At 36.2% G+C, this 14,908-nt stretch overlaps 1 protein-coding gene across 1 annotated transcript; it reads left to right on the forward strand.

Moving 5' to 3' along the window:
- Positions 1 to 11,995: 11,995 nt before the first annotated feature.
- On the forward strand, positions 11,996 to 12,952 carry LOC106830144 (olfactory receptor 52Z1P-like). The gene has a single exon (XM_014839570.1). It carries the CDS (start codon positions 11,996 to 11,998, stop codon positions 12,950 to 12,952), a length of 957 nt encoding a protein of 318 aa, XP_014695056.1.
- The last annotated feature ends 1,956 nt before the right edge of the window (positions 12,953 to 14,908 follow it).

Here is a 14,908-nt window from a genome sequence, read left to right on the forward strand (position 1 = left end):
AACAAATCTTAAGAATATTAACAGGTATATAAATATTTGTATTAAGGAATAAGTTACAGTAAATATAAATTACATTCATTCTCAGCAAGGTAAAATTCATATTGTCTACAATCAAATCAAAACTATGCATGCAAAGAAGCAGGAAAATATGATCCAAATGAAGAGAAAAATGAATCAATAGAAACTGACCAAGAACTGACTTAGATTTTAGAAATAGCAGACACAGATATTAAAACAGTTGTTATCACTGTATCTCACATGTGAAAAAAATTAAATAGAGACATGGAAGTAGTGTTTAGGCTGAAGTATAGATATGAGGACAAATGGAGAGGTACATTTGATAACTATATTTGTATCATCTTTGGAAAGAGATTTTGATTGGATGTATAGACATGTGAGTCATCATACATCAAGCACATTCAGAGTGAGAATAATATATCAAACAAAGAAAATTTTAAGAAAAAGCAGAAAGTGTTATCTTGTGTGAATATGTTTGTGTGTGATTATATCTATATCTGTGTCTATATCTAATCTGTATATGCATACATATAGTAAAGGAGACCATAAAGAAAGACAAAATTCAGAGTAGAGAGAGTAGTATGCCAACTTGAGGTGACTATGACACATTCACCAGAGATATACAAGAGATATCATTTCTTGATTTAAATTTTATCCACCATTAACACAGAAGTGGTAAATTGTAAATAGTTGAAATTACATTAGAGAAAAGGGGGTCACTCGAAGGAGTATTGTTAGTGATTGATGTTACAACAGAGAGAAATAACTACATTTAAGAGACATAGCAAAGAAGAAGATGCCTTAGAAATTGTTTTAAGAACAAGATTTCAGATTGTTTACAGAACAACAATATTTAGGGTAACTGAAAGAGATTTTAAAGGTGGGTTAGATTAAGAGGGAAAATAGAATAAGAAAATAATGCAAGACATCACATCAGATTTTATAATACAGAAAGTAATTTTAAGAAGAACATAATTCTAAAACAAAAGCAAGATATTTCTTGTAAAGAGAAATGAACATTTAAAAGTTTAACCAATACAAGAAATGAAATGGAAGAGATGGTCATAAGATAGTATAACGAATCAGTATATCGTTGAAATAAATAAAATTTTTAAAAATTAAGAGATGAAAAGGTAAAAAACACACAAAGGAAACATTGATTTTATAATGGATATTTTGTTTTTCCACCTGTAATAAAAAAATATGTAAATATATTTTCCATTACTATTTTATTCCATGTTTTATTATCAAGTAATACTATTATTTTTCCAATCACAATTTGAACCAGATTTGGCCAGGGAAAGCCCCTCAGACTGACTTGCCCATAGTTTTGCACATGCCCATCATTATTTGTGCACTCCCTTGCTTTTTTCACAAGATAATCTATGTACATCTTGTACTTTCCCTAAACTAGTCCAGGAATCAGCCATTTCTTTAGAAAGCTCTTGCTGTTTATAGACAAGATTAGAGTTTATAAGCTAAATCTGAGTGCTAAATGGGTCACTGCCATTGACGTGTAACTGTTCCCAGGCACTTTCAGTGAACAGAGCTAGGAAATACAGATAGATGATAGGTAGATAGGTAGAGAGATCTAGACAGACAGATAGATAGATAGATAGATGGAAGATAGATATTGATAAATGTAGAGATAGATAAGGTGATAGAAATAGATAAACATAAGTAGATAGATTGATAGATATAGATAGATAAATGATAAGTATATAATAGATACATATCCACACAAATGTACATCTCTATGACTTTCTATATCTATCTACTTATATTGAAAATCATGAGTGCACACAGATGAAACATTGTCTAATCCAATACCATAGGGTTCAATCTAATTTTCCCCACTTCATATTTGTGACTCATCTGTCAGTGAAACATACTGTACCCATTAGCTTTAATAACATTCCTTATCTGATCAATTTTCCTGCGTGTAACCCACCTAGCATTGCCAACGTCCTTCGTCTCCTTACTCAAGTTGGGCTTTAACCTTCAGCTTGGGGCTCCCCGCTAACCATCTGGGTGACTCCTTACTCTACTTGGGTTACAGCACTTCACGTCAGGCTGCTATCTTCCCATATGGGAACACCTCACCCAGTCTGCCATCTTATTTGGGACACCCTCTTGTGTGTACATCTTTTCCACTCTGCTCAGGCTCTGTCTCTCCTTACTAAACTTGCCCTCCACTGAGACTACATCTAGAATGGAACCCTCCATGCCAGGCTGTCACCCTCACCTGCACTCTCATGTGAACATCCTCTTCATGTTGCCTTGTTCCCACATTGCATGCTGGTATACTCCTTGCATGGACACCCATGTCACAACTATCAGGGTCCAAAACCCTGTTTTGGTCCATTGGTGATACAGACTTCCCAACCCCATACACATCAGCATAGTTACCAACATTGCTGTGCTTCAACCAATAGATTTAGGACTAAATCATTCAGGATGAGACAGAGAATAAAAGGAAGGAAAGGAAAGGGGACAAAAGCGGAAGAGGAAGGTGAAGAACCAATTTTGTTTACATTAAATGTAACATCATTAATTTTACTGTCCATTTTCCTATTAGATTGATTTTGATTTGAAGAATAACTGTATAAACTATGGCAATTAATGCATCATGTGTTAGATATGTGCTAATATATTCTGAGAATCATCTCCTTAAAATTAACATTTTTTCTATGTTGCCTTGAACCAAGCGTGAGCTCTCATATATCTTTAGAAATAAAAATCTATGTTGTTTTTGAACTAGAGCTCCTGGGCTTATATCCTGAATTGAAAGAGGTTTCCAGTAGTTATAAAACTAAACTCCTATACAGTCCACTGATTTTATAGTTAACTTCTAGGTTCAGAAATTTTATTAATATTGATAGTAAATATCAATTGATGATTTTTACATATCAAATGTTATTATAATATTTTGCATTTTTTTCTCATTTAATCCTCATGGAGTTTTTACTAGTATCATTACAGAAAAGAAATTTGAGGACTAGGTAGGTTATGTAAACTACTAATTGATGATGGTAAAGGAATATTAACCCAAGCAGTCTGGTTTCAGAACCAGTTTTTATAGCCTTTATATTCTGTCTTCTTAGATTTATTATGTCCTTATAACTGCATATAAGTCTCATTTTTGTTTAAAGCATAAATTAAAAATCTTAATTTATACAAACTGTTTAACAATTTGTCTTGTCAAACTGTTTAACAATTTAACAAGTTATTTGAGTCTAATACTAATTGTATCATAAACTAAATTCCTATATTGAATAGTATTAAACATGTCCAACTACATCTCAAATAATTACAAAGATCATTTTTTTCTTTCAAAATTTATCATACTGTTCTCAACTTGGTTGCTGTTGATGGCAGTATATAGGTATAAGTAGCAAGTGGAGGTTTTCGTGGAACAATGTCCTTTTTAAGGGTAAATGAACTCTCTTGAGTTAAAAAAGTCTGAGTTTATCTTACATGGTCTTACTATGAGTAGCTTCAATCAACTCAGAGTTGATCCCTATATTGAAACCCTTTCCAACTGAAAATTTTATTACACTGAAAGAAAAAACCAAAATAAAATATTGGCTTTACTGCTTGATGCTTCCTTGGATTATTAAATGCAACCACTGCTGATTTTTCTGTAGTTAGTGTATCTTGTCCAAGGATAGTAAAAAATCTTTGGGGTCATTGACTCAGAGCTTTCTTTCTCCTTCATTACACCTTAATCCAGCTTCTCAACAGGCTCATCTCATCTCTGACAATATTCAATGCCAGCAGGGCAGGAGCCAAGCAGATTACATAATGTTTCTGGCCTTACTATACAGAATTATTCTGTTCAGGGAATTCCTGGTTTTCACTAGAGGGTAGTATATACACCATACCAATGGTCTTCATTGGGGCCACTCCTAAATATAAAAGTTGCTACAAAAGTACATTTTATTTGTGTGGAGCTTTGTTGGTATAAACAATTTGATTTAAAAAATGCAACACAGGAGCTGGCCCCAAGGTGCAGTGGTTAAGCTCAGCACACTCTGCTTCGGCAGCCTAGGTTTGCAGGTTTGGATCCCAGTCATGGACCTACAACAGTCATCAGCCATATTGTGGTGGCAACTCACGTATAAAAAGTGGCGGAGGAGTGGCACAGATGTTAGCTCAAGGCTAATCTTTCTCGAGCGAAAAAAGAGGAAGAGTGACAACAGTTGTTAATGTTACCGAACCTGAAGTGAGTTCACTCACCCGTTGCGCAACAAGCCAATCTCTGACACTGGGGGTGGTGCAAGAAAGTAGGAATTTTATTTTTGCACAGAGCTGAGCAAGGAGAGAGGGCAGCTAACGCTGAAATCCCAAACTCCCCGAAAAGCTAAAAGGAAGGGTTTTTATTTGGGGTTTTAGGTAGGGGAGGAGGAGCATATGGCCTTGCTGGTGGGAGCTTTCCTACCAGCCTGTCTTTGGCCTTGAGACACTTGCAGAGAGGAGGGAGCCCGTGACCTTGCTGGTCAGCAGCTTTCCCACCAGCCCATATCTCTTTGCAGGAGGAGATAGTCCAGGTGCTTGTCCTTGACAGTGTCTGTCTCCATGGAGGATAGTGGATTCTGGAGCCAGGAAGCCAGAGAGTAAGCAGGGAATGAGTGTTTTGTTTTTAACCCCATATATGCTGGTTTTAATGTGGAGAAACTGATATCAGGGTCGATATCATTAGCTCAAGATTAATCTCCTTCAGCAAAAAAAAAAAAAAAGAAAAAAGAAGCAATAAAAATCCCTGGGCCCACCTGAGGTATAGTTATTTATCAGTGAAGACTTAGAATAATGGGTAAAGAAAAAAGTAATTATATATTGTTTATTGTCCACATCAATACATATGAAGATTCGTCATAGTGCTTAAGCTTTATCTCTTTCTGTCCAGCTCCAAGAACTGTCTCTTTGTGTGGTTACTATCACATGCACTCTTTGCTAAATTCACATCTTCCACCAGAAGAAAAAGGAAAGGTAACAAAACAATTACAACTTGTAATGCCATGGCTCTTAAAGAACCTCTTTGTATTGAGAAACTGTAGGTCTCGCTGCCTTTTCAGTTCCCTGAAACCACTATTTAATGTTGGTTACGTCATCAGTCATGACCCTGAATCATCCATTGTGTTACTATGATAGACTGGATTCCTGAGGGCAAACATCATGTGGCTGTGAGAAAGAACCAGAGTCAAAGTTCTGGCACACAGCGGAGACAAGCTCTGTTCCATTACAACTGAGTGACGCTATATAGTGTTCTATGCCTGTATCTGTATTTATATCTATGTCAATACGTATAGAAAGATACATAGATAGATCCATTTTCATACTTCTTTATCCCACTCCTTCCAAATTGAGGTCCATTCTCTTAATTTTACAGTTGTGGATGAGGTGGGTGCATAATGGAGTGGTGGATCTTTGCGATCTAGTGTAAGTATAATCCACACAGTCCTATACTCTCTGCGTGGCATTTCACGTACAAAAAACAATAAATTACACTGAGCACTTTTTGGCTTCACATGAATGGTTTTATGATTCTGCTGGAGAAGCACTTCTTTTTGTACCTGATCACTCAATTTTTATTAACAGTGTGTTGTCTAAGAAGAGCATGCAAATGGGCAACAGGGAATCTGCATTCAATTTTCAGCTTAATCATTTACTATAAGTGCAGGTGAACAAAGTGACTCAACTTTCTAGACCTCAATGTCCTCATCGAGCCAATGGGAATGTAATAATACCAGGAATCTTTGTGGATTTAAAAGAAATGATACATTGGAAAACATGTTTTAAACTTGAAAAGTACTATGGCAATGGTAGTTGATATTAAAGGATATTTTTCCCACATATGTACTTCCCTTCCTGTACTAGACAAGGAGCAGGGATTCAAGGTTGTATATTCCTTTATATACTTATATTTTGACTCAGATTTGACACAGAAAAAAGGGTTTTAGAAATATTTGATGATAAATTGCTCATCTTTCCCCCTCTATGGATTTTGTGCATTTTTCTGGAGGAAGTAGATTCCTAAGGAGCATGCTTCCTCCTGCTCTGACAATCAAATACTCATGAAAATGCATATATTTGATAAGTGCAGATCTCAATTACATCTCATATTCCTATAATTTGTTTGTATCTGTCAGAGTAGTCTCAGTGTGGGTTGCCACTGATAATTTCCCAGGATTGCCTAAGAATTATGCTCTTCCCACAAGCCTATTTACCAATTCACTGGGTCTTTCCTGGCCTTGCTAAAAGGATCAAGAGCTCAGAAGACCACAGACACTTGCAGGAATCGTCAATTTTCCTGAGTCTTAGGGCTCCTGGGATAGAGAAAGCTATAGAACCAACCTCTGAGCCAGAGTTGGAACTAAGACAAAGGAGAAACAGCCTATCTTGCAGGGCCTCAGAGAGTCTAGAGTAGCAGAATAGAGGAGGTGACATGCACCTGATATTCCATATGGGACAGTAGGTGACTGCTGGGTTTACATGTGTGTCTCAGGTTTCACATTAGATGCATTCCTGGTATGGAAGAAAGGACCTGTGACTTTCCTCCTGTCATCTATGCCCATGCTGTAGCACCTGACCAGGGCTATGGCTTAAGCAGATCAAAGACTGAGGGTGGAGGCATGTCCTTTCTTGTGAAATGATATTTGTTACCTTACTGATCAGAACGTCTGGTTACCTGGCCAGACCACGCTCTTTTGAGCCAGTGAAGGGTTCATTGAAGATTGGTTTATGGCTCTCGAAACAGCCAATATCTGTGAGGAAGAATTATTTCACAATGTAAAATTTGAAATAATTCCAAAGTGGGGCTCAGCAGAAGAAAAACACCTGGGGTTTTGTTGCCCCAACTATAGTCATTCCCAGGTAAGAAGTCCTATAGGCTAGAGAGATCACTGAGTATTTTTAGGTTCTACCTCACAGTCTTTTGTGTGGTTTTCTTTCTCTACTTTCAGTTTGCTAGTTAAAACTCTTTTGGGGACAGTTTAGGGCAGAAGGGGTTTACCTCATTTCATCCAAAACAGAAAAGGAGTTAAGACACAGACATGCATAGTGGGTGTAAAAGCCAGTTTCACGGAACAGCAAGAACTGGAATATGGGGAGGTGTGATGGCATGTTTTACTTATTGTTTTTTTTTTTATTTTGGGGGAGATATTTATCTACCTCTTTTGGGCAGGGTGGAGTTATGGTAGTAAAGAAAATGAAACAATAAAATACAACATAAATCGGAATCCAAGATTATGAGAAAGAGAGATACAATTGGCTGGGAAGAAAGAGCAAAAAAATTCAAAGGCGAACATTTAATGAAACTTCCTTCTTGGTAAGTAACAAATCCATGAGTCCTGTCAGACTGCATGTGTCTGACAAAGTTCTGGGTATCTCTAAGAAGAGGTTTTTGGATTTTCAAATCAGTTGGCTCACTCCTGATGGCCTCTCCTTCTGCCATGGTTTGTGGATACATTCCTGCAGCTGTAATGAGATGTTGTTTGGAGTGGGATAAGTAGTGACTATTTGGGATAAAAAGAAATGATCTGATGTATAACAGAAGATATTGAGGTTCTGGATGATTCTTTGAATAGGACTGAATGGCTGAAGGTGACAAAGGAAACCCAGACCATGGACTATGAGGACCATGCCATTTCTGCTAATCTTATAAACTGCAGTTGAGTTGATATCAAATCTGCTTTCCCAAGTCAGTTCATTTCTGTGTCTTTATGGGTTTTATTTTAATATATTAATGTGTATTCATTTAAAATATACAATCCTCAGTGTCTCTGAAAGGAAAGTGAGTAGAGTGGGCACAAGAGAAGAAGATGTGAATGGGGAAGCTCAACCACAGACATAGAGTCAGGGAAGAAAAAGGTTGGAAGGGCTAAGGACAGACTCTCTTACTTGACAGGCATCAGATAAAGAGGGAAAAATTCCCTCCCTGACCAAGCCCGCTCTTTGTCTTTTGGTTCTTGAAGTCTCATCGATCTTTGGGAACCACTTGCCCATCCATTCAGTGTTTCCTTTAACTGCAGGACAACAATGCTCTTCCTGTGATTAGATCCCCTCTCTCTTTCTTTTTGACTATTCTTTGATCCTGGAAAATTAGACTTTCCTAATGAAAAATCAGTTGACCCTCTGGTCATCTGCAGCCTGTCCTTATGCAAGGGTACCCTTAGCTCTACCATAAAATCCATCTATCTGCTTACTTCAATAGCCCTCACTACTGTTAGACAATTGTTTATTAATCTTACTTTCTGCTCTACACACATTTTCCTCAATGATATCTCTTCTAGAGATCTCCTTTTTTTTTCACATGAGCTTTGGTGCTGACTCTAACAAACATTGCCTTTTCTTTTACTATAATGATCTGGATCAAATACGAGTCTCTTGAAAATCTTCCATATACCCCATAATATTTTTCTGGCTATTTTTTGCCTCAAGGGAAGAAGCAGAGCACCTATATATAATAACTTGACTGAACTGTCTTTTGTCTTGCTGAGAGCTTAACTCCAAAAATTATTCACTTTCTTGCTTCAAATTCTTCTTCACTACCAAACTTCTCTGACCTAAACCAACATGTTCATCTCTTTTGTTCAAAAGAAAACTTCCTAGTACCTTTTGATCTTTCTAGTTATTGTTTTTCTTTTTCCTTCAGTGCCACTCTTCTCAAGAATTGCTTACCACTGTTGTTTTCAGCTGTTACACATCTAACATCTTGCAATCTGTGATCACTAACTCCCTGAAATTGTACTAGATACTAGTGAAAGTCTAATATTTTTCAATAGACACTAGTGAAAGTCTAATATTTTTATTTCACATCTTATTCTCAGCACGAGAGTTGGGAAGTGTCACTGAATAATAGCAACAACTACAAAAGCACTGGAAATTAGAAGAAAAAGAATAGAGCTTGAAAAAAATACTCAGAACTGTGAAAATGTAGTAGGAAGACAAGAATATAATGCGATCAAGGAAACCAAAAGAGAATAAAGTTTGAAGAAAGGATTGCTTCTTGTGTGGCAAATGAAGCAGTGTGTTAAAAGCATTGGGTTTTGGAGCAAGGTGAGCTGAGTTTGAATCTCTGCTTCCTTAGATACTGTGTGACCTTGGACAAGTTAGTCAACCTACTCATGCCATAGTTTCCTAATGTGTGAAATGGATAACATACTAGTAGCCATTTTGTTGGGTTATTAGTGCAAGTAAATGGTATTTAGTGAGAATTAAATTATGTAAAGTGGTTAACAAAGGATATAGCTCATGGTAAACGCTCAAAAAATGGAGTTTAACAATCTAAATAATATGGGGATTAAAATGTGTCCTTTGGATTAACAAGCCCAGGCGATTGGAAGGCTGTCACTGTGATCAAATAGGATATGTGTTGCAGATGCAGCTAAGGAAAAGATTTAATACCCAGAACTCTTCTTTTCTTCATTCTTTCTTTTTTGAGTCCTATAGATAGACTTATGGTAGAACTAAAATGTACAGCCTGATATATATATTTTCTTTGCCTTTTCTTTGCTTTGAGCACCAGATCTATGATTGAATTTTAGATTTTTGTATCTAGAAGAGAGCATAGCTATGTACTAGTTCCATTACAACCTACGTGGGCAGAGTTCAGAGTGCTGAAATGTCTCTACCAAGTTCCTAGTTGCTTGGCGGTATAGCTGAGGTTACAGTGCGGATCGTGCCTCATAGTTAGTTCAGTTTTATTTCCAGTGTATTATGCAGATTTGAGAATCTGGCAAATTTATTTCCTTAGCAGTTCCATAGATGTGATATTAATAGTTTCAAAACAATTGCATTAACTTTCTCTGAATCCTGTATCTCCTACTCTATTCCTTATATTGGTTAGTGATGTCACTATTTTTTATTGCCTTTCATGTATCCCTCATCTACCCTATCAGTTGGAGTTCTCCATTTTGTTTAATTTTTTAAACACATTTCTTTTCTATCCCCTATTTCCCCTCTTAAGGCCATATCCCTGGTCTGCCTTGGTCTGCTGTAAAAGCTCCTTAGAGCAACTCTAGGAAGTTGTCTTCCTCCTCTTCAATCCATCGTGGTGCCTTTTAAACCATATTTACCCAAAAAAATGTATTATACTACATGCTGAAGGTAAACTCATGACCATCGTGGAAGTTAAGACATATTGGTGGAGAATAATACAAAATATGTAACTAGGCATTATATAGGTGTGTTATTGGGGAATAAGGAATGAAAAATAAGCATACTGCCCATCAGCAGAAACTTCTCTGAAAAGATAAATCTTAAATTTTCATCATATTATGCTCCCTTCAAACTTTGGTAAATATTAGAGACCCAATAAATGTTGTTGAATAATAAATTTATTCTTAGTATAGAAAACTAAACCCAAAGCCTTCAGCTTGAGACATCTCTTGCTAATCCTCATTTTTTTTCTTTTTTTTTTTTGCTTATAGAAGATTAACCCTGAGCTAACATCCTTACCAATCTTCCTCCACTTTACACATGGGTTGCTGCCCAGCACGGCTGATGAGTGGTGTGGATCTGTGCCTGGGATCCAAACCTGTGAACCCAGGCCACGAAGCAGAATGCACTGAACTCAACCACTACACCACATGGCCAGCTCCTTAGCTTGACTTTTAAATCTCTGAATCTTCAAGGTAAAATCTGCTTGTCTGATTGTATTTCTCATGTCTCTAAGCCCTCACTATGCTAAATGACTTGATTTTTATTTTAGCTTTTTACTTGTCTTGCATATTTTTTCCAAAATTAACCTCTTGAAAGGCTAAAGTTTTTTGACAAACACATCTAATGACAACAACTCTGTGAATCCTTGCACCACCCCCTAGTTAAAAGTAATGTCTCTTCTGTGCTATGCATATATGATTGGATATCTTGCATCATTCTTATCCTGATCTGATTTGAGGGGTGGTTGTTTGTGTCCACATTTCATGATTCTCACAAGTTTAGGAGATCCTTGAAATAGAGCATATTTTTGGTTTATATATGATTCCTTCTTTAGTAGAGTACTATACACAGAGTGACCTTAAAAAAAAAATGTTCATTAACTTATCTAATTCTTGCATGCATTTTGCAACTCAGTTGTTGTTTCTGTTGTTATTTTGTTACCTATGAGTTCCTTTTTCTTTTCTCCAGTCATAATATTCAAGTTCAAGCAAAAAAGAAAAAAAAAAAGAAAAGAAGGAAAAAAAACATTTGAACACAAGCTGGAATAATAAATCAGAGGGAAAAGCAGTGTAGGCAAGGGAGAATGGAAGGAGGAATGTGTGTGGAAGATGAGAGGACACTGCTGGGTTAGAATGATGTTATATGAGTGTTCTCTTGGCATAGTATTGGTTTAACTGAAACACATGCATATTGAAACAATGCAAAGGGACAATGTGGCTCCAAAATGCACAATATTAAGTGACTACAGCACTGTGTAAAGCAAGGACTGTCTAGACTTTTATTTCTCTTTCTCTCCAAGTTATTTTCATTCAATGACGAAAGGCTTCATATTAAATTACAAGAAAAATGATTGTCACTAAGAGCACACTAGTATTCTGAACACTTTATTTCTTGAGCTTCAGGAAAGAGAGTGTGAATAATCACTGGATACCAGTCAGACAAGGAGAAAAACTATGACGTGCAAGAGCTTACATGAGACATTCATGTATGATGCTAAGTCAATAAGTATATTGTATTGACCAAAGTGCCTAAACCAAACTATAAACCCATTAAATGTTTATTATCATTATTGCTATAACTGTTATCACTACCAGTAGTATTAGCTGTATAAAATCATGATAACATTCACGTCAATGAAGCCTGTCTGGCTTATCATTCTTGAATTATTACTGATTACCAATCCTTTCTTAAGGCAGTAACTTTATTGCAATGCCAAGATTCGTACTCAACCTAATAAAATAACCCTGATTCCTCATTCTTCTCTCTCTCTTTTTTTTTCCATTCCAGGATCCAATATCAGAGGACAGAGTAAAAGATGACAAGCTCTTCAAACCATACCAATCTTAGAGACATCTGGTACACCATGATTGGGATCCCAGGTCTGGAAGATGCACACACATGGATCTCCATCCCCATCTGTTCCATGTACATAGTTGCTGTTGTAAGCAACACCCTGTTATTATTCCTAATCTTCACTGAGCGCAGTCTTCATGAACCCATGTACCTTTTCCTCTCCATGTTGGCCCTCGCAGATATTTTTCTCTCCACAGCCACCACACCAAAGATGCTAGCAATCTTCTGGTTCCAAGATGGAGGAATTTCTTTTGGTAGTTGTGTGTCCCAGATGTTTTTCCTCCACTTCATCTATGTGGCAGAGTCTGCCATATTGTTGGCCATGGCATTTGACCGCTATATAGCCATCTGTTACCCACTAAGATATACTACTGTTCTAACTCCTTCAGTCATTGGAAAAATAGGTGTTGCATCTGTGATTAGGAGTTTCTTCATCTGCTTCCCCTTGGTTTTTCTGGTTTATCGGCTTACTTACTGTGGGAAGAACATTATTCGTCACTCATATTGTGAACACATGGGCATTGCCAGGCTCGCCTGTGATAGTATCAAAGTCAACATCTACTATGGGGTGATTGGGCCCCTATTTTCCACATGCCTGGATGTGGTACTTATCATTATCTCCTATATCTTTATACTCTGTTCTGTGTTTAGAATTGCTTCCCAAGACGCCCGACTCAAGGCTTTGGGTACTTGTGGCTCCCACGTCTGTGTTATCTTACTGTTCTATACCCCAGCCTTTTTCTCATTCTTTGCTCACCGATTTGGGGGCCACAATATACCACTCCACGTACATATCCTCCTTGCCAATCTTTATGTGGTGGTACCACCCTCTCTCAACCCCATCATTTATGGCGTTAAGACCAAGCAAATTCAGGAGAAGTTTCTCCAGGTCTTTTCTTTGAGCAGGAAATTTTGCTGATGTAGACTAATCAGCTTAGCTCTTCACTTTTCTGTATAACTCCACTAATGGGAGAGTACCTAAATTATCTTGCTCATCTTATATCACTCCAGCATTAGGAAAGGATGGTAGAAGTACATTTTTCAGTAAATGAGACCATGTTAAAATTTACTCTTTTTGCTGATTTTTTTCAGGACAGTATCAGACCAAGGACACCTTATATTCTGTATAATATTTAGCTGTGTTACAACAGGCTTACAGCATAATAATTCAATAATCAATTTTAATTTCATGTTAACACAGTAAAACAAGGAAAGTAAAGAATAGCCCAAATACACTAAAAAAGATGCAAAAACAGAATTTACCTTTATAATGGGCAAAAAATATTACATATTTTAAAAGGTTGTTGAAAAGATTTAATAAAATGACTTACATAAAGCTGTAAAAACAGTGCATAGTACACAATGAAAATCAAAGAATGCTGCCTCTTGTTATTTTTATTAGCAGTAGTCTAATCAGTCTGCATCCCGCAAACACTGGTTCTGCAGGACAGAGAAGGGAGGCTCTTTCTTTTATTATATTTCTTCTTTCTTACACATAATGTCAGACATTATGGAATATGAGGATTTTAGGTAATCTTGGGGCATCAAACCATTTTAATTTCTCAGGGTGGAGATAGGAGAGAGATTTAGCAGAGATAGAAATGTAAGGATTATTAGCATAAATGTTACTTAAAGCCATTAGAAAGGATCAAAAATCCATATCTGCTCCTTGGATGAATATAAAGTAGCATTTATCTTCTTGGTCCCTGTAGGATGGCACTATGGACTGCATTTTTTCACCATAGGGGCAATAATTATTCCTGTTTCTGGCAACAGTAAAAGGTATTCATCAGGGGATAAAAGTAACAATGGGATGTCAGAGAACATAGATAGTTAATCAAAACTAAATAATAAAGAAATTTTACATGTTCACTTGTACAAGTCCTCATGCAAAATCACAGACATGTATTTATATGGTCTTAACATCGATGATGAAAGTGAAAACTAAAAACATTGTAAATGCACAGGATGAATGTATTACTATACATTCTAAAAATATTTAGTGTGGTTATTAAGAATAACTTATGACAAAAAGTTAATATGGAAATAAACAAAATATTTTAAAGAGAAACTACAGATTGTAGAATGATACATGTTAGATGATCTCAAATAAGTGGATGTACACACACACATATATTCATTTATAGAACCATATATACATGCATGTTTGCATAGCAATTCTGGAGGAATATACAGAACTTTGCGTAAATTTTTAAAATAAACATTTTAATTAAAAATAAATTTAAAAAATTAAAATAAATAATGTTTATCACTTCTCTGCTGTTGAAGATGAGATATTTAGCATTAGTACTACTTTATATTATTCCACCTGTCCTACAGATATCTCTATTGTTTTCTTTATATAATATAGAATCTTGTATCCAAGTTATTATTATATTATGTAAATTATCATCCAATAATTAATTGTTTAAGAACATATTCAGGCTTTTTATTTAACCACTGTACTCTCTCCTGAAATTATTTTTTACCTCTTTATTCTGATTTTTCTATCACTCTGATGGAGGCTATTTGGGGCACTTTTATAGTAGAGTTGCTGGAGAATAGTGTTATGCCCGCTTGAGACATAATCAGTTCACTGTCAAGCATGAGCAAAAAAACACTTGTCTGGTTATAGAATTCTTAGTTCACAATCTCTTTTTCAAAATTCTACATATAGGTTCTTGAAAGAAATTTGCTCAAGTGTCCAAATGGCAAAATTGGTTGAAATGTACCTATCATAGTCTGGAGACAAAGCTCACATCAGCCTGCCAATCACTTGGAATTGATAATATTTTGAAAGACAGAATTCTCTCACATCCAATGTTTATATCTGTTACTTCATCTTAATGCACTGTTTGTGTCCTCCATAAAACTG

The sequence above is a fragment of the Equus asinus genome, chromosome 20 (genome assembly GCF_041296235.1).
Source record: "Equus asinus isolate D_3611 breed Donkey chromosome 20, EquAss-T2T_v2, whole genome shotgun sequence".
Classification (NCBI taxonomy): domain Eukaryota; kingdom Metazoa; phylum Chordata; class Mammalia; order Perissodactyla; family Equidae; genus Equus; species Equus asinus.

Coding starts and splice junctions, on each gene's coding strand:
- LOC106830144 (XM_014839570.1), top strand. CDS start 11,996: ATGACAAGCTCTTCAAACCATACCAATCTTAGAGACATCTGGTACACC.